The 21592-nt window shown below is 37.1% G+C and overlaps 2 protein-coding genes across 3 annotated transcripts; both read right to left on the reverse strand.

The window, feature by feature from the left end:
• Positions 1-1861: 1861 nt before the first annotated feature.
• tpbg1a (trophoblast glycoprotein 1a) lies at positions 1862-5234 on the reverse strand. The gene is made up of 2 exons (NM_001252461.2): positions 4611-5234; positions 1862-3373 (listed from the first exon to the last, which is right to left on the reverse strand). The coding sequence occupies exons 1-2, from the start codon at positions 4847-4849 to the stop codon at positions 2461-2463; spliced, it is 1152 nt and encodes a 383-aa protein (NP_001239390.2). The 5' UTR covers positions 4850-5234; the 3' UTR covers positions 1862-2460.
• A 1939-nt stretch (positions 5235-7173) lies between these two features.
• tmem222a (transmembrane protein 222a) lies at positions 7174-20954 on the reverse strand. 2 transcript variants are annotated; one of them, NM_001013316.3, is made up of 6 exons: positions 20767-20954; positions 17598-17682; positions 17481-17512; positions 16973-17069; positions 14966-15096; positions 7174-9777 (listed from the first exon to the last, which is right to left on the reverse strand). In NM_001013316.3, exons 1-6 carry the CDS (start codon positions 20883-20885, stop codon positions 9690-9692), a joined length of 552 nt encoding a protein of 183 aa, NP_001013334.2. In that variant the 5' UTR covers positions 20886-20954; the 3' UTR covers positions 7174-9689. The 2 variants fall into 2 exon arrangements, 1 of the variants encoding a protein (NP_001013334.2); XR_012391439.1 differs by lacking the exon at positions 7174-9777 and adding an exon at positions 11737-11956 and having other exon boundaries at positions 12987-15096; positions 20767-20893.
• Positions 20955-21592: the final 638 nt, after the last annotated feature.

Raw genomic sequence — 21592 nt, forward strand, 5'->3', positions numbered from 1 at the left:
TACTTTATTCTTAAGACTATTTAATTTAGTTATAGTCATCTTGACAGTTTAATAATGAGGCTTTGGAGTCAGAATGTGAAATGCATATCCTAAATAAATAATACTAAATTATAACAAAGGTAAAGAATAACAGAGGCTGCTACCAGATCTGTTGTCAGCTGTCAGACACACACATGAGAATATACTACAGTAATTTATAGTAAATACTACAGTGTTAATAGCCATACTGACACTGATGGCTCCAATAGAGAGAGAGATGTTGCACAATGAGCTGAAGTGTTGCTAGAATTGGTGTTTACGTATGGCCGATATAAATTCCATCACCAAAAATGATTGAGCTCATGTCCATGTGTTGTGCGATAAGTCATACATTGAGCCGACTACTGTTACACTCATTGATATTTAAGTGACAGTCGTCTGGAAATTATGGGGAAAACAAATGATAGACGTTATTATTTATTCAGAAAAAGCTACATGAAGTCATTCGAATGTACAAAACAAAAAAACACCTTTAAAATCCCCTTTGCCTTTAATATCTGCAGGGTTTGTGCCATTCATTCCATGTCTTTTAATAGTAGTATAATCCTACACATCGACAAATGCAAGCATCTTCTATGTCTACAATTTACCGTCCTCCTTCTCTGGGTAAACAGACCAAAACTGTGAAGTCCAGTTAAATGTAGAATGCGTTTGCCAACATCAAGCATGAACTAATCTCATGATTATCCTCAGTTTGTTCTATTTAGCTAATCATCAAGCACACACGATTCATTACAAACTCAAATATTTCTGATTGGCAAATATGTAGACAGTGCCCTCTAGTGGATTTGTTGTTTGAAATGTACAACAAAACGTACCCTAAGTGACGGATATCAGATTCGCAAAAATGTAGACAGCGCCCTCTAGTGGATTGTTATTTGAAACGTACAACAAAATCAGTAATGTATTTTCGCAACATAAAAGTACACTGCGCCCTCTAGTGAATTTGTCATCTGAAACTTACAAAAAATACACACTAAGTAATATATTTCAGTTTCCTAAAAATGTAAACAGCGCCCTCTAGTAGATTGCTCAACATACAACAAAACGTACCGTAAGTAACGTATTTTAGATTTGCTAATAATGTTGACAGCACCCTCTAGCGGATTAGTCATCTGAAACGTACAAAAAAGCACACCTTAAGTAATGTATATTAGATTTGCAAAAATGCAGATAGCGCCCTCTAGTAGATTTGTCATCTGAAATGCCAAAAAAAAGTACCCTTAATGATGTATTTCAGAGTCACAAAAATGTAGACAGCGCCCTCTAGTGGATTTGTCATCTGAAACGTACAACAAAGCACACCCTAAATAACATATTCCAGATATTTACAAAAATGTAACACCCTCTAGTGGATTGGTCATCTGAAATGTACAACAAAAAGCACCCTAAGTATGTACTTCTGATTCACCAAAAAGTAGACAGCGCCCTGTAGTGGAGTTGTCATCTAAAACATGCAATAAACCGTATTCGAAGTAACGTATTTTACATTTGAAAAAATAGTCTGTGGCACATATTTCCAATAAGCATGTGCAGGAACATCAGGTCATAATATACATTGAAATATGTTCACTATGCATTTGTTTACAGTCCATTTACAGAGTCACATCAGTTTGAATCTGTGAAATACGACCATCAGTAGGAGCACGCGCCATACATCAGTCTCTGTTTGAAACATGACCCAGTCGTGGATCAGAGTCAAGTTCGTATCGATAATGATACCCCTCCAGCACATCTCGACAGGCTTCATGTATATCCGTGATCCACTTCTTAATACCCTTTCGGTTGAGGTAAACCACAAACAGAACAGCTCAACCTCTCCACATCAGCAATCGTAACCTTCGAACTGTTCAACTAATACACAAACTATGAAACGCACTCCAAATATCGTATTTGAGATTCCCACAAATGTAGACAGCGCCCTCTAGTGGATATGTTATTTGAAATGTACAACAAAATGTACCCTAAGTAAAGCATTTCAGATTTGCAAACATGTAGACAGCGCCCTCTAGTGGATCTGTTGTCTAAAACGTGCAACAAAATGCACTATTAGTGACGTATTTCAGATTCGCAAAAAATGCAGACAGCGCCCTCTAGTGGATTTGTTATTTGAAATGTACAACAAAATGTACCCTAAGTAAAGCATTTCAGATTTGCAAACATGTAGACAGCGCCCTCTAGTGGATCTGTTGTCTAAAACGTGCAACAAAATTCACTATTAGTGACGTATTTCAGATTCGCAAAAATGCAGACAGCGCTCTCTAGTGGATTTGTCATCTAAAATGTGAAACAAATCACATGTGATGTATTTAAAAAAAAAAAAAATAGTTTGTGGCACATATTTCCAATAAGCATGTGCTGGAAATATCAGGTCATAATATACATTGAAGTATTTCCACTATGCAGTTGTTTACAGTCCTTTTACAGAGTCACATCAGATGGAATCTGTGAAATACCACCGTCAGTAGGAGCACGCGCCTTACGCGGGTCTCTGTTTGAAACATGTCCCAGTCGTGGATCAGAGTCAAGTTCGTATCGATAATGATACCCCTCCAGCACATCTCGACAGGCTTCATGTATATCCGTGATCCACTTCTTAATGCCCTTTCGGTTGAGGTAAACCACCAACAGAAACACCATGCCCACGAATCCCAGCACTAATCCCAGAAACACATAAGACGTATGCAGCGACAAATCGGTATTGACTTTCTGCGCTTCACCGTAACACCCCAACACCTGCGCATTAATAACCCGTAAAGACACATTACGCATTTCAGCAGGGGATTCACAGCTCAACCTCTCCACATCGCCAATCTTAACCTTCGAGCTGTTCAACCAATGCACAAACTCAAGCATTTCACATGTGCATGTGTAAGGGTTCTGACTCAACATTAGTCGCACCAAACTGAGTCGCTCCAACTCATGCAGACCTTCGCCGCTGATCATTTTGAATGCATTCCTACTCAAATCCAGCTCCAGAAGATTTTCGACACCAGTGAATGTGCAGTTGTAGACGGCCACCAGAGAGTTGTTGTTCAGGTGTAGATACTGTAGTCTTGGCAGCGGAGTGAACATCCCCGGTGGCAGCAGGACGAGCCGGTTGCCCGACAGGTCGAGCCGCTGCAGGTTGAATAATTCCCCCCATCGCAGCGCGGTTATGAGGTCCGTCAGAGATGTGTGGTTATACAGAGACGAGCGCAGACTGAGCTCTTCTAGAGGACTCCCGGGGATGGAGAACGCTTCGGGATGGATCAGGACTAGAGCGTTGTTGTTCAGGATTAGCGAACGCAGCATTAGCAGAGACGAGAACGCATGAGAGCCGATCTCCGTAATGCTGACAGGACAGAAGAAAACAGAGGATTAATGACGGAAATATACTGAAGATAGAGACTGTGGATAGATGGATGGATGGATGGATGGATGGATGGACGGATAGATAGATAGATAGATAGATAGATAGATAGATAGATAGATAGATAGATAGATAGATAGATAGATAGATAGATAGATAGATAGAAGCATGGATGGATGGATGGATGGATGAATGGACGGATGGATGGACAGATGGATGGATGGATATATGGGTGGGTAGGTAGGTAGGTAGGTAGACAGACAGACAGACAGACAGACAGACAGACAGACAGACAGACAGACAGATAGACAGATAGACAGATAGATAGATAGATAGATAGATAGATAGATAGATAGATAGATGGATGAATGGACGAATAGATGGAGGGATGGATGGATGAGGGATGGATGGATGGATGGATGGACGGACGGACGGACGGACGGACGGACGGACGGACGGACGGACAGACAGACAGACAGATGGATAGACGAATAGATGGATGGATGAATAGAAGGATAGATAGATAGATAGATAGATAGATAGATAGATAGATAGATAGATAGATAGATAGATAGATAGATAGATAGATAGATAGATAGAAGCATGGTTGGATGGATGGATGGATGGATGGATGGATGGATGGATGGACAGATAGATGGATGGATAGATGAATGGACGGATAGATGGATTGATGGACGGATAGATGGACGGATGGATGGATGGATAGATAGATAGATAGATGGATGGATGGATGGATGGATGGATGGATGGATGGATGGATGGATGGATGGATGGATAGATAGATGGATGGATGGATGGATGGATGGATGGAGGGAGGGATGGATAGAAGGATGGACAGATAGATGGACGGATGAATGGGTGGGTAGATAGATAGATAGATAGATAGATAGATAGATAGATAGATAGATAGATAGATAGATAGATAGATAGATAGATATCTGAACACATATAACTAGCCCACAATAATTAATATTTGAAGTGGATCAAAATCTTTTTTCAAAGTTGTCCAGAATCTATTGATCAGCCCTCACTCTTGACAACTTTTGATCCACTTCAGGTGTTGCCTACTGTTTATACATATAGTTGCTGAAATATAATATAAAATATAGCCTAGTTCACAAACAGACAGACGGCAGATAAGCTGACGGATATATGAGGATAAACAGACTGACACATCTGTATGGCTGTTTTTTCTCACCGGTTGTGGCTGAGCTCCAGCAGTGTGGTGTTCCGGAGCCCGCGGAAGCTGCTGTGCTGTAGCTGCTGCAGGGAGTCTCCGGAGCGGCTCAGAGTGCCGGTGAGTCCCGGGAGGTCAGTTGGCGAGCAGCGCACGGTGAGAGGCGTCCCGGAGCAGACACAGCGCGGCGGACACAACGCGACGCTCCAGCAGACGCACATCAGCAGGAGCGACGCGCAGGCGAGCGTCAGCGGCATCATCCGAGCTCTGCGACTCACAGACCGGCGCGTCTGAGCAGCGCTGCCCGAGGAAAGACGCTCACAGCCCGGCCACCGCACAGCTGGGGATGCGGTGGGTGGAGCTCACGCACTCCAAACACCTATCATACCCAACACACGCTGAGCACACCACATGCACTCTCAGCAGAGCTGCACCGTGAAACATCGCAAATTAGCAGTTTTTATTTTATTTCCCTGGTTTGAATTGCATTATGTGACCTTAATCTATCTTTTAACAACTTTAAAAAGTTGGGAAAAGTGACTTTTATGAACATTTTGAATACTTTAAAGCAATATATTGTTTGGTTTGCTGTTGTACACTCATAAATCACCCGTAAATCAGCAGTTTTCAATACATTGATCTTTCTTCCAGCAACGTTTAAGCTTGAAAAGTTTACACACACACACACACACACACACACACACACACACACACACACACACACACACACACACACACACACACACACACACACACACACACACACACACACACACACACACACACACACACACACACACACACACACACACACACACACACACACACACACACACACACACACACACACACACACACACACACATATATTCATTCATTTTCTTTTCGGATTAGTCCCTTTATTAAACCGGGGTCGCTACAGCAGAATGAACCGCCAACTTATCCAGCATGTTTTTACACAGCAGATGCCCTTCCAGCCGCAACCCATCTCTGGGAAACATCCACACACTCATTCACTACGAACAATTTAGCCTACCCAATTCACCTGTACCGCATGTGTTTGGACTGTGGGGGAAACCGGAGCACCCAGAGGAAACCCAGGCGAATGCAGGGAGAACAAGCAAACTCCACACAGAAACGCCAACTGACCCAGCCGAGGCTCGAACCAGTGACCTTCTTGCTCAGGCGACAGCACTACCTACTGTGCCACTGCGTTGCCCATATATATGTATATATGAAGAGTTCAGATGCAAAAACCTCCAAGTGCCATGCCATCTGAACTTTCCATCAAAAATGAACATCATTCTCACCCTCCTTTACTGAGATATTTCACTTTAAAGACAGGAAAAAGGTCTTATTCTTTGCCATAAAAGTGACGTTACTGAACATAAACACAGGAGCCTGATAAAAATGCTAATTTTAGTGGAACATTTCAGACGGCATTTCGAGGTTTCTGCATCTGCATATATATATACTGTATTTTTTTACAGATACTGGGAAGAAACTTAAAGGCACAGTTCACCCAAAAACTGTGAATTTACTAACTATTTACACGCCATCAAGTAGTTCCAAACTTTAGTTTCTTTCTTCTGTTGAACACAATAGGAGTTATTCTGAAAAACGGTTGCAGCTACTGGCATCCATAGTAGAAAAAACTAATATTATGGAAGTCAATGGGTGCAGGTTTTTAACATTCTTCAAAATATCTTCTATTGTGTTAAACAGAAAAAAAAACTCAAACAGGTTTGATATGATGACAGAATTTTCCTTTAGGGGTGAACCGTGTCTTAAAGTCATGATGCTGCACTTGAAGAATATAATATTTTCTTTCATTTGTCATGCATGAACCTCCCAAACATATGCTTTCAAAAACACTGGTAACTCGACATTTCCATTAAAATATTGGAGTTACTTTCATAAAAAATAAATTAATAAAAACATTTATTATCTTCTCCTAGTTAATTCATTTTTACTTCGCCTTATTCTCTGATTTATCAGGAGTCGCCACAGCGGAATGAACCGCCACTTATTCCAGCAAATGTTTTACACACAATGGATGCCCTTCCCACTGCAACCCAGTACTGGAAAACACTCATACACTACGGACAATTTTAGCTCACCCAATTCCCCTATAGCGCATGTGTTAGGACTGTGGGAGCACCCGGAGGAAACCCACGCCAACACTGGGAGACCATGCAAACTCCACACAGAAACACCAACTGACCCAGCTGGGACTCGAACCAGAGACCTTCTTGCTGTGAGGCCACAGTGCTAACCACTGAGTCACAGTGCCGCCCTATTTCAAACTAAATTGGGTAAAATATGGACAAGCACGAATGTTGGGTTATAATTGGTCCTATGAAATTAACTTCAATATTGTTAAGCAAGTGGTTGGATTTTGTCAATAATTTAACCAAAACTGGTTTGCAATAACCCAGAATATTTTAGGGCGTTAAAACATTATTAACATCAAACCCGGCCCAAATGAAGAAGAAGATGAAGAAAAAAAAAAGTTTTGCAAGATTGTAATCTACTTTTAACTTTCCCCAACTCTGGTCTATTAAATAAAGAGGGCAAACTGACATCATGGATATACGTTTGTATTTGGTCATAAAATATAAATGAAGACATAAAAATCAAAAGGAATGAACCAAATGTAGAAACTCCCAATAAAAGAGCACGATATAAACATCCTGTAAACATCCTGAAACAGATTAAACACAAGGAAAACAAAAACACGAAGGGGATTTCCATGCTTACATTCAAAAAACACTGGGCTGTTTAACACAATGCTGGGTCAAATATGGACAAACCCAAATGTAGTGTTTAAAAATTGTCATTTGAGTTTAATAAATTGACTCAATGTTGGGTCAAATTTGAAAAACAAAAACAAAAGTAGTGTTAAAATAATGTAAATTCACTAAAAACAAATTAACCCAACATAGGGTCAAATATAGACAAAAACAACTGTTGAGTTAAAAAGTGTCATTTAAATAATTCAATATATCAACTTAAATTCTGATCAAATAAGGACAAACCCAATCACTGCGCTTGTCATTTAAATTTAATTAAATTGACCCACAATTGGGTCAAATATAAAGAAACCCAATTGTTGAGATAAAATGTGTAATTATAATTTAATTAACAAATCCCATGTTAGGTGGAATATAGACAGACCCAACTATTGAGTTTTAAAAGTGTCATTTAAATTACAGTCAATAAATTAACCCAACGTTGAGTCAAATATAGAGAAACACAACTGCTGAGTTAAAAAGTGTCATTTAAACTAAATTAAATAAATTCAATGTTGGGTCAAATATGAACAAACCCAACTATTGAGTTTTAAAATAGTAATTTAAATTTAATTAATTAAATTGACCCAGAGTTGGGCCAAATATAGACGGACCCAACTATAACGTTTTCAAAGTGTAATTTAAATTTAATACAATAAATTAACCCAATGTTGAGTTAAATATGGACAAACACAACTGCTGAGTTTTAAAAGTGTCATTTAAATTTAATTCAATAAATTAACCCAATGTTGGGTCAAATATAGACAGACCCAACCACTGAGTTAAAAAGTGTCATTTAAATTTAATTAAATAAATTCAATGTTGCATGGGTCAAATATGAACAAACTCAACTATTGAGTTTTAAAACTGTAATTTAAATTTAATTAATTAAATTGACCAAACGTCTAGCCAAATATAGACAGACCCAACTATATTGAGTTTTAAAATTGTATTTAAATTTAATTAAATAAATTCAATGTTCGGTTAAATATGAACAAGCTCAACCATTAAGTGTCAACCAAAAAGTGTCATTTAAATAGAATTAATTAAATTGACCCAGCATTGGGTCAAATATAGACAGACTCAGCCATTGTGTTTAAAAATTTTACTTATTTTTAAATTGACCCACTGTTGGGTCAAATATAGACAGACACAACCACTGAGTTAAAAAGTGTCATTTAAATTGAATTAATAAACTCAATGTTGGGTCAAATATAGAGAAACCCAACTATTGAGTTTTAAAATTGTAATTTAAATTTAATTAATTGAATTGACCCAATGTTGGGCCAAATATGGACAGACCAAACTATATTGAGTTTTAAAAGTGTAATTTAAATATAATTCAATAAATTAACTCAACATTGAGTTAAATATGGACAAACACAACTGCCGAGTTAAAAAGTGTCATTTAAATTGAACTAAATAAATTCAATGTTGGGTCAAATATGAACAAACTCAACCATTAAGTGTCAACCAAAAAGTGTCATTTAAATAGAATTAATTAAATTGACCCAGCGTTGGGTCAAATATAGACTGACACAACCATTGTGTTTAAAAAGTGTCATTTAAATTGACTCAACATTGGGTCAAATATAGACAAACCCAACTATTGAGTTTTAAAATTGTAATTTAAATTTAATTAATTAAATTGACCCAACGTTGGGCCAAATATAGACTGACCCAATTATTGAGTTTTCAAGGTGTAATTTAAATATAATTCAATAAATTAACCCAAATTTGAGTTAAATATGGACAAACACAACTGCTGAGTTAAAAAGTGTCATTTAAATTTAATTAAATTGACCCAACACTGGGAAAACCCAACCACTGAGTTTAAAAAGTGTCATTTATATTTAAACAATAAATAAACACAACCTTGGGTCAAATATGCTGAATTATTTTAACTGAATTAAAACTGCTCTTTTTTTTAACCCAACAGTTGGGTTGGTCCATATCTGACCAAACATTGTGTTAAAACAACCCATCATATTTCAGAGTGCACACTTCTTCGAATGCAGCTCATCTCGATGGGAAGCGTTTCTTCACTGTAAGCCACTGATATTCTGCATGTGTGATATGATGATATCTCCTGTTGAAGCTCCTGTAATGTAAAGCGTCCCCGTAATTCACATATGTACACACAATCTGCGAGTCGTGAGGTGTGGAGCGCTCTCTGTAATTCCAGCAGATTCACATTTGATTGAGTTTTACAGCCGTGACTCTTGCTAATCCTGAGTTTGGGTTAATCCTGTGCAGCATCTCTCAGTGTTTGATGCTCCTGTCGGCGCCGTTTCCCAGCATGCATCAGTCACCGCAGGTTGACGGCAAGGGCGATGGTGACGATGACCCCACAAATCATCAGGAAAGGCAGCCAGGTCTTCAGAAACCCCACGAAGCTGCAGGACAACAGGAAACACACACACACACACCTTCAAATAATCGATCTGAGCAGCGTGTAGATTTAAAGAGAGAGCTCTGTTTGAGTTTATGGCTTTAGCGTGGAAATAGCAATGTGTGTATTCACATTAGTGACATCCTCAATGTTGAACTGGGATTAAGTTTGACCGCAGATGAAGATTCCTACCATAAGGTTGATCTTTTTTTGCATGTGTTTTTAGCATCTGTATAGAGCAGGCATGTCCAAACTCGGTCCTGGAGGGCCGGTGTCCTGCAAAGTTTAGTTCCAACCCCAATCAGACACACCTGGGCTAGCTAATCAAGCTCTAACCCGGCTAAGAAACATCCTTGCAGGTGTGTTGAGGCAAGTTGGAGCTAAAATCTGCAGGACACCGGCTCTCCAGGACCGAGTTTGGACATCCCTGGTATAGAGCATCCGGAAAGTATTGATAGCGCTTCACTTTTTCCACATTTGTTTATGTTACAGCCTTATTCCAAAATGGATAAACTTTATTTATTTCCTGAACATTCTACACACAATCCCCCATAATGACAATGTGAAGAAAGAGTTTTTAAAATTGTTGTAAATTTATTAAAAATAAAAAGCTGTAAAGTACATCAGTATTCACAGCCTTTGCTCAATACTCTGTTGATGTACCTTTGGCAGTGATTACAGCCTCAAGTCTTTCTGAATATGATGCCACAAGCTCTGCACAGCTGTCTTTGTGGATTTTTGCCCATTCCTCTTAAGCTCTATCAGGTCAGATGGGAAGGGACGGTGTTCAGCCATTTTCAGATCTCTCCAGAGATGTTCAATAGGATTTAGATCTGGGCTCTGGCTGGGCCACTCAAGGACATTCAGTGAGTTGTTGTTGTGCCACTCCATTGATATGTTGGTGGTGTGCTTTGGGTCATTGTCCTGCTGGAAGATGAAGCGTCGCCCAGGGCCGGAGTGGGACTCCTTTTCAGCCCTGGAGTTTCAAGCCTCAGACCGGCCCACCTCAGTTCACGACTGACTATATTAAAATAAGGTCATTTCCAAATCAGTTTCTAATTACACTATCACGTCTTTTTTTGAGAAAACAGCTGCTTTAGAACTTCAAATGTTCAACAACCCTAACAGTATTATATGTCTTAACAATAAAAATGAAAACAATAAGTTACTCTAACGAGGATCGAACCCGGGTCCGCGGCGTCTTAATCTATCGTGCTAACCACAGGACCACAATAACTGTGATCAGAGAGGAGACAAAACTGCGTTTTATAATCATTAAAATAGATGAAAAGAGAAGAGTTGTGGTAAAATAATGAATAAAAAGGCTGTGGTCAAGTAAATAAATAAATTTAAAAAGTGTGACTGCTGAGAGCAACAGATTCTGCAGCTAGGGACACTGGCCCTCGCGGCCAAAAAACGGACCGGCCCACCGGGAATTCTCCCGGTCCTCCCGATTAGCCAATCCGGGCCTGGCGTCGCCCCAGTCTGAGGTGGAGAGCACTCTTGTGCAGGTCTTCATTCAGGATGTCTCTGTACATCGCTGCATTCATCTTTCCCTCTATCCTGACTAGTCTTCCAGTTCCTGCTGCTGAAACACATCCCCACAGCATGATGCCAACACCACCATGCTTCACTGTAGGGATGCTGTTAGCCTGCTGATGAGCGCTGCCTGCTGTTCTCCACACGTAACGCCTGGCGTTCACTCCATACAGTTCAGTTTGAGTCTCATCAGAGCAGAGAGTTTAGTTTCTGATGCTCTGAGAGTCCTTCAGATGGCAAACTCCCGGTGAGAGTGTCTTCCGTCTGGCCACTCAACCATACAGGCCTGATTGGTGGATTGCTGCACAGATGGTTGCAACCGAAGGAAACCCACGCCAACACAGGGAGAACATGCAAACTCCACATAGAAATGCCAACTGACCTAGCTGGGACTCGAACCAGCGACCTACTTGCTGTGAGAACAGTGTTATTTTACATGCATTTTTTATTTCTCTTTGCTATTTAGGCTTATTGGAACCTAGTTAGAATAAAAATCTAAATATCATCTTTTGATATGATAAATTTCGAAGCTAAAACCGTATATTGTGCAGCCCTACCCTTGACCCTACTATGTTAGCCAATGGGCTGCTTTCTCAGAATATTTCACTTTTTGTTCAACAGAAAGAAACTCAGAGACTATAGACCTTTTTCTTGGAACGCAAAATTACCCATGATGCTTTGCGTGTATGTGCAAGGAGAATGCGAAGAACTTCCGGTCGGCAGCTGATGCGTGTAAACAGTCACATTTGGACAGCTTTGAAACGATAGTTTTAATCTATTTTACCTGCTTTTATCCTCTTTATCTAATCCTGTTGTCCATCAGCAGCATCTCCTGGACTGATCATTTACAGAAATGTGATCTAATAGGATGGAAAACAGCTGCTGTGAAGCGTTTTCCCCTCGTTGTCAGACGGCATCTTCTGCAGTTTAAATGAAGCCTCGTCATCGCTAAAGTCAACATTTTCTCTTTATTTCAAATATATAACCAGCCCAAACTAATGTAGTTCAGCAAAATGTTTGACACACACACGTAGCCTGTCCTGTGCCACTGACACACTGATTTAATAACTGTGACAAAGTGAAAATATAGACTAGTGTCTTTTCCAAATGACAGAAAAACACAAACCGTGGTAAACACAACACACAAAATAAAATACAAACAGCTCGCGATTAGAATGAACAGCAGATCAGCAGCAGAGGATCAATAACAGACTTTTATTGCTCATTTTTGTAAATTGCACGACTTTTATACCTGTTAAGTTTCATGCCAGTACTCTGGTTTGCTCTCTCTCTCTCTCTCTCTCTCTGTGTGTGTGTGTGTGTGTGTGTGTGTGTGTGTGTGTGTGTGTGTTAAAGAGCTGCTGAGCTAACAGGCCGGGAACGCACACACACAAACACTGTATTTCTGCCGGCAGACACGTGAACTAGGAGAACGTTTTTCTCGTATTTCTATCTCGCTTGAACCACATGTGACAGATTATAACGGCTTTAACAGACACACAAGTTGTGTGTCACAAAAACGCTCTGTTATCCATTAAAAACGTCATTGAAACCCATTTTCAGAGCGCAAATTATCAGTTGTACACGCTGTAAACGGAAGTTTTTAGCATTCTACCGGAAGACGCTGGTCAGTATGGCGCCCTCCATGCAGCAGCCATGAAAAAGGTCTATAACTGTAAACTCTAAACATGTACAACCACTTGAGTGTGAGGAAATGAGGAAATGTTATATTTAGGTGAACTAGCCCTTTAATTTCTCACCCTAATGTCTCTGCTGACACCGCTGCAGCTTTAAAGTGCTGAAATCGGAGCAGAATCTTACACTCAGTCCTACTATCCATCTTTTCCTCCCAGAACCCCCGCATGTGTGTGTGTGCTGGCGTGCTCTACCGCCAGATCCCACCGGAACACACACACATGCTGCTATAAATCATTGAGTCAGAGGTAAGGACACACTGACTCCTGCATCCTCCGGCACCGTCACCGTTTATTCTTAACCATGATTATTCTCACAGTTCATCGCACGCACTAACAGACCTATAAACATCTGTCATTTATATTTAAAGGACACCATTTATGCTCCTTTTATAAGACGTAACATGTGTCTCTGTTGGCTCTACAGTGTGTGTTTCAGTTTGAGCTGAGAATATCACGCAGATAATGTTCTCCAGCTCTCTGAAACTGACCCTCCCAGGCTTTAATCCTAATTGTATATAAATATAGTAGGTCTTGTTATAAATGAAGTATCTGAGCACTTGATTACTTTATAAAAATTCAGTTGCCCTCAGACTCTTTAATCATGCAGCATAACCTTCACACCCCACTCAAAACAACTTACTTCACATCCGGTCACATGGTATGCCTTTAGGGCGGAGCTATCAGTTCTTTAAGTCTGAGCATCTGTAATTTAGGGCGGAGCTATCAGTTCTTTAAGTCTGAGCATCTGTAATTTAGGGCGGAGCTATCAGTTCTTAAGTCTGAGCATCTGTAATTTAGGGCGGAGCTAACAGTTTTTTTAGGATGGAGCTATCTGTCCTTTAGGATGGAGATATCAGTCTTTAGGGTGGGGCTTTCAGTGCATTAAGGTAGGGCTATCATTCCTTTTAGAGAGGGCCTGTCAGTCATTTAGGGCGGGGCTATCAGTGTATTAGGGTGGAGCTACCAATCCTTTAGAGAGGGGCAATTAGTCCTTCAGGGTGGGGCTATCAATCCTTTAGGGTGGAGCTATCAGACCTTGAAGGAGGGGCTATCAGTCATTTAGGGAGGGGCTATCAGTGCATTAGGGTGGAGCTATCAATCTTTTAGGGAGGGCCAATCAGTCTTTTAGGGAGGGGCTATTAGTCCTTCAGGGTGGGGCTATCAATGCTTTAGGGTGGAGCTATCAGACCTTAAAGGAGGGGCTATCAGTCATTTAGGGAGGGGCTATCAGTGCATTAGGGTGGAGCTATCAATTCAGTCACGTTCAGTCCTTTAGAGAGGGACTTTTAGTCCTTTAGGGTGTGGCTATCAATCCTTTATGGCTACAAATCTTTTAGGGTGGAGATATTAGTCTGTAAGGGAGCAGCTATCAGTCCTATGGGGTGAAGTTATCAGTCCTTTAGGATAGAGCTACCAGTCTTTTAGGGTGGATCTATCAGATCTTTAGGGAGGGGCTATTAGTCCTTTAGGGTGGAGCTATCAGTTCTTTAGGGAGGGGCTACCAGTCCTTAAGGGAGGGGCTATCAGTCCTTTAGGGTATAGTTATCAGCCCTTTAGGGTAGAGGTATCAGTCTTTTAGGGTGTAGCTTTCGGTCCTTTAGATAGGAGCTATCAGTCTTTTGAAGTAGAGCTATCAGATCTTCAGGATGGAGCTATCAGTCTTTTAGGGAGGGGTTACCAGTGCATTAGGGACGGCCTACCAGTCTTTTAAGGCGGGGCTATCAGTCGTAAAGGACTGGTAGGCTGTCCCTAAAGGACTGATAGCGGGGCTATCAGGGTGTGTCTTTTCATCTTTCCACAATCCAATCGGTTCCCAAAGTATGAAATCATGCACTGCCCTACATTTTATTCTCATTCTGAATATTCTCATGTTTTCGATGTACATCACGAGTTCACGACAGAGGGGAAAAGGGTCAACGTTAGCATGTGTTTGATGGCTTGTGTACTGTCTCTGACCTGACGTGTTTGCTGTGGATGAGGAAGCGCAGGCACAGGTTAGCCATGTTCCAGGATGAGCTGTTGTTGTAGCGCATCAGATTCAGAGCCATGGCCACATGAGAGTGACAGTTATCACAACACAGATTGTGCTGTAAAACAACAACACAACAACAGCGGTTAACATCAAGCAAACCAAAACAACAACACACCGATGACCAAATCCAAACACACTAAAACTAAAGGCACTTCAGGCGTAAATGAATGTGCCTGTGCTTTTGGATAAGGAATTCTTAATGATCTAAAAAAATTATCAGCCCAAGGCACTCGAAAAATCTGCTGTTTTTGACAAGGCTATTACTTAAAACTATCTAAAATAATAGCCATGTCAATAAAGGCTTTTAAAGTTTTTTCTTTTACTTATTTTTTGAGTGCCTTGGACTGATTATTTTATGTAAACACACAGATTAATCAGACAAAGAAGTGTGTATTAATAATAATCTTTGGTCTAAAATAAAAATTTTGTTTTTTGAACTGTTGTATAAAATCAATATTACCCCAACAAGACTCTGACCCCTTTTAACATCTCAGCTATAGTTAGACTGATAATTTAATATAATATAATATAAAATAATATAATGTAAAATAATATAATATAAAATAATATAATATAATATAATATAATATAATATAATATAATATAATATAATATAACATAACATAATATAATATAATATAATATAATATAATATAATATAATATAATATAAAATAATACAATATAATATAATATAATATAATATAATATAAAATAATACAATATAATATAATATAATATAATATAATATAAAATAATACAATATAATATAATATAATATAATATACTATAATATAATATAAAATAATACAATATAATATAATATAATACAATATAATATTATACAAAATAATATAATATAATATAAAATAATATAATATAATATAATACAATATAATATAATATAAAATAATACAATATAATACAATATAATATAATATAATATAATATTATATTATACAAAATAATATAATATAATATAAAATAATATAATATAATATAATATAAAATAATATAATAAAAAATAATATAATATAAAATAATATAATATAAAATAATATAATATAATATAAAATAATATAATATAAAATAATATAATATAATATAATAAAAAATATATAATATAAAATAATATAAAATAATATAATACAATATAAAATAATATAATATCTTTGGTCTAAAATTAAAATTTAGTTTTTTGAACTGTTGTATAAAATCAATATTACCCCAACAAGACTCTGACCCCTTTTAACATCTCAGCTATAGTTAGACTGATAATATAAAATAATATAATATAATAAAATATAAAATAATATAATATAATAAAAATAATATAATATAATATAAAATAATACAATATAATATAATATAATATAAAATAATATAATATAATATAAAATAATATAATATAAAATAATATAATATAATATAATATAAAATAATATAATATAATATAAAATAATATAATATAAAATAATATAATATAATATAAAATAATATAATATAAAATAATATAATATAAAATAATATAATATAATATAAAATATAATATAAAATAATATAATATAATATAATATAATATAATATAATATAATATAATATAAAATAAAATAATATAATATAAAATAATATAATATAAAATATTATAATATAAAATAATATAATATAATATAATACAATATAATATAATATAATATAATATAATATAAGACTGATATTTTGTACAGATAATATTTAGTTTTTAGCAAGCGTTTAATAATTTTGCTCCAAGAAAAATGCTTGATTATTCAAAAGTGCAGCACATTTCCTACAGGTCAATATTATCCATCAGTGTGCTTATAGTTTTAAACTAATACAATATCAGCGGTTGATGAATATTGGTGCATTTCTAATTTCTCATATTTCTGTCAGATATTCCTGCAGATAGCTCACCATTCTGTTCTTGTATTCCTCCGACGCTTCATGTACGGCCACATCCCAGGCGTTTGCTCCACCACCATACACTTTGTTCTTATCCAGCTTCCAGTATCTACAACAACAAGCATTCAAACGCACACATTACACATCAATAACGTCATCTTTAAAACTATATTTCATCTCGTATGTGCAGATTAGGGGTGAGGATACATAGAGAATTACACATTTATTTTAAACTTTAATTCAAAGTTATTTGTACAGTTCACTACACATAAACTACGGCCAGTGTAGTTGATCAGTTCCCCTATAGCACATGTGTTTAGACTGTGGGGGAAACAGGAGCACCCGGAGGAAACCCACGCCAACACGTGGAGAACATGCAAACTCCACACAGAAACACACACTGACCCAGCCGGGACTCAAACCAGAGACCACATTTTCTTTTATTTATTAATAATGAATAACAATGATTGCTTCAAAATAGGACTCTCTGGGTCGACCATATTTGATTTATTTTACTCACTTGGTTGGTTTCCCGAAGGCCATGTTGTCCTCCTGTGTACAGCAGAGATGAGAGACGTGAATAAGATGAACCAGTGCTGATGAGTAAAGACAGAATGAGCAGATGTAGGAGACTCACTGAGACGAAGTACGGTCCTGCGAAATCCCGGATCACCCCGGCGGAGCTGCAGATGCCCATGTGGCCAATGAAGGGCAAGAACCAGCTGACAACACACAACAATAATCAACACAACACAATACAACAATCAACAACACAACACAAGAATACAATACAATAATCAACAACACAAAACAATACAACAAATCAACAACACAACACAATACAACAATCAACAACACAACACAATACAACACAAGAATACAATACAATAATCAACAACACAAAACAATACAACAAATCAACAACACAACACAATACAACAAATCAACAACACAACACAATACAACACAAGAATACAATAATCAACACAACACAATACAACACAAGAATACAATACAATAATCAACACAACACAATACAATAATCAACACAAGTATACAACAATCAACACAACAATCAACAACACAACACAATACAATTATCAATGCAACAATACAACAATCAACACAACACAACAATCAACAACACAACACAATACAACACAAGAATCAACACAACACAATACAATAATCAACACAAGTATACAACAATCAACACAACAATCAACAACACAACACAATACAACACAAGAATACAATACAATAATCAACAACATAACACAATACAACAATCAACAACACAACACAATACAATAATCAACACAAGAATACAATACAATAATCAACACAACACAAAACAATACAACAAATCAACAACACAACACAACACAATACAACACAAGAATACAATACAATAATCAACAACATAACACAATACAATAATCAACACAAGAATACAATACAATAATCAACACAACACAATACAACAATCAACAACACAACACAATACAACACAAGAATACAATACAATAATCAACAACATAACACAATACAACAATCAACAACACAACACAATACAATAATCAACACAAGAATACAATACAATAATCAACACAACACAAAACAATACAACAAATCAACAACACAACACAACACAATACAACACAAGAATACAATACAATAATCAACAACATATAACAATACAATAATCAACACAAGAATACAATACAATAATCAACACAACACAATACAACAATCAACAACACAACACAATACAATTATCAATGCAACAATACAACAATCAACACAACACAACAATCAACAACACAACACAATACAACACAAGAATACAATACAATAATCAACACAACACAATACAACAATCAACAACACAACACAATACAACAATCAACACAAGTATACAACAATCAACACAACACAACAATCAACAACACAACACAATAAAACACAAGAATACAATACAATAATCAACACAACACAACACAACAATCAACAACACAACACAATACAACACAAGAATACAATACAATAATCAACACAACACAACACAACACATCAACAACACAATACAATACAACACAAGAATACAATACAATAATCAACACAACACAACACAACAATCAACAACACAACACAATACAATAATCAACACAACACAACAACCAACAACACAACACAATACAACACAAGAATACAATACAATAATCAACACAACACAATACAACAATCAACAACATAACACAATACAATTATCAACGCAACAATACAACAATCAACACACCACAACAGTCTACACAACACCACAACAATCAACACAACACAACAACAATCAACACAACACAACAATTAACACAACAATCAACCCAACAACAACACAATACAACATAAAAATACAAAATCAACACAACAATACAACAATCAACACAACAATCAACAAAACACCACAGCAGTCAACACAACACAACAATCAACACAACACAATAATACAACAATCATCACAACAACAAAACAATAAAAAAAACACAACAATCAACACAACAGTCAACACAACACAACAGTCAACACATCACTCAACACAACACAACAATACAATACAATAATCAACAACAATACAAGAATGAATGCAACAATACAACAATCAACACAACACAACAGTCAACACAACACAACACAAGAATACAATAATCAACACAACAATGCAATAATGAATGCAACAATAAAGCAATCAACACAACACAACAATACAACAATCAACACAACACAATAACAGAGCAGTCAACACAACACAACACAACAATCAACACAACACAAGAATACAACAATCAACACAACAATAAACAAAATTTAATAATAAACAACACCGTAACTAACACAACACCACAATAATAAACACAACACAACAATACAAAACCCAAGAACACTGTTCACCATCATCATCAGAGCAACACCACAGACGCTGATGGGGAATGTGTGTGTGTGTGTGTGTGTCTGAGAAAGCACATTTGAGAGAGTGTAAGTGTATGAGTGTGTGAGAGTATATGTTTGTGACTGTGTGTATGTGTATAAGTGTGTGTGTGTATATATGTCTATATGAGAAACTTTGTTGGTGAGTGACTGTGTATATGTTTGTGTGAGCGTAAGAGAGGGTGAGGGTGTGTGCACCTGTCTAATACTGTGTGTTTATGTGTGTTAGAGAGTATATTTGTCTATGACTGAGTGTGTTTATATGGATGTTTGAGACTGTGTGGACGTTTATCAGTGTGTGTGCGTGTATGTGTGAGCACATCTGAGACTGTAAGTGTATTATTGTCTGTATGTTTATGAGTGTGTGAGAGTATATATATATATATATATATATATATATATATATATATATATATATATATATATATATATATTTGTGACTGTATGTGTATGTGTTTATAAGTGTTTGTGTGTGTGTGTGTGTGAGAGAGAAAGAGAGAGAGAGAAAGAAAGATGTGTGTTTGTGTGTGTGTGTGTGTGTGTGAGAGAGAGAAAGAAAGATGTGTGTGTGTGTGTGTGATGTGTATGACGGAAAGGGTATATAATAAGTAGGTTTTACTATATAAAATACATAATGCCTATGAAGAGGCCCATCAATCATGTAAAGCAATACGTGTGTGTGTGTTTGTGACAGAGAGAGAAATAGAAAGAGAAAGCGTGTGTGTGTGTGTTTGGATTATACGAGCTCGCTCTCATCATTATGACAGACGGACACGTATTCGTTAAAGCGCGTGTACGCCACAACGGCTCGGTTGGTTACTCACGTCAGTACCGGGATCGGTGTCCAGACGATACAGTGCGGGTACCGGCTCATTTCTCTGTCAATTTTCTCGAAACCGCCGTGGTAGTGCTTCATGGTGTCAATCTCGCTTACATCCGCCATCACAGAGTGCGCGCTGACGTCATGACGCCCGCACACGCGCCGCCGGAAAAAGCCGAGCGCTAGCCGAACACAGCCAATGGTATAATAGCAGGTTTAATTAACATATAATTTTACAGAAAAAAAGAAAGGAATACTATTATCATTATATGTACTTTACCTGTTGTTATTGATTTTCTTTTACTATTCATAGAACAATTTGGCTAGTATTCCGATAAGAAGAATGCAAGAGGTAACGTTAAATGTCACATGTCTTGGAAAATAATGCCTATAATTGATCATTTCTGTAAACACTGCCACATTTAATTAAAGTTATTATATCACTTATAAAATGGTGTGTATTTTTAAAGCATTGATTTTTTTATGTATGCATTTTTAAAGAAATGGTTGTGTGTGTTCAAGAGAAAGCACACTTAAATGCATTGTGATGGCTAAATAAGATTAAAAGCAGATTTGTTTTGGCAGGATTAAAGCATGCACACACAGATGTAATGTTAAGGAAATGTAGAGCAGCTTCATTGATCTGTATGCTGTGTTTGTGTCACAGTAATTGATCTGAAGTCAGTGTAAAAGTGGAGCACAGGTGTGCAGTGAGCATTTATGAGGGATGTGCTCCAGATTATTCCAGTAGCGCAAGCAGTCACTAATGTACTGATGAACATGACTATATAGTGAACATCACACAGGATGCATCATGTGCAGATTGTTCA

The sequence above is a fragment of the Danio rerio genome, chromosome 16, assembly GCF_049306965.1.
Source record: "Danio rerio strain Tuebingen ecotype United States chromosome 16, GRCz12tu, whole genome shotgun sequence".
NCBI lineage: Eukaryota > Metazoa > Chordata > Actinopteri > Cypriniformes > Danionidae > Danio > Danio rerio.

Coding starts and splice junctions, on each gene's coding strand:
- tpbg1a (NM_001252461.2), bottom strand. CDS start 4,849: ATGATGCCGCTGACGCTCGCCTGCGCGTCGCTCCTGCTGATGTGCGTC. Junction 3,374..4,610: donor CTGGAGCTCAGCCACAACCG/GTGAGAAAAAAC, acceptor CTGTCCTGTCAG/CATTACGGAGATCGGCTCTC.
- tmem222a (NM_001013316.3), bottom strand. CDS start 20,885: ATGGCGGATGTAAGCGAGATTGACACCATGAAGCACTACCACGGCGGT. Junction 17,513..17,597: donor CAGGACCGTACTTCGTCTCA/GTGAGTCTCCTA, acceptor TGCTGTACACAG/GAGGACAACATGGCCTTCGG. Junction 17,070..17,480: donor GCCTTCGGGAAACCAACCAA/GTGAGTAAAATA, acceptor TTGTTGTTGTAG/ATACTGGAAGCTGGATAAGA.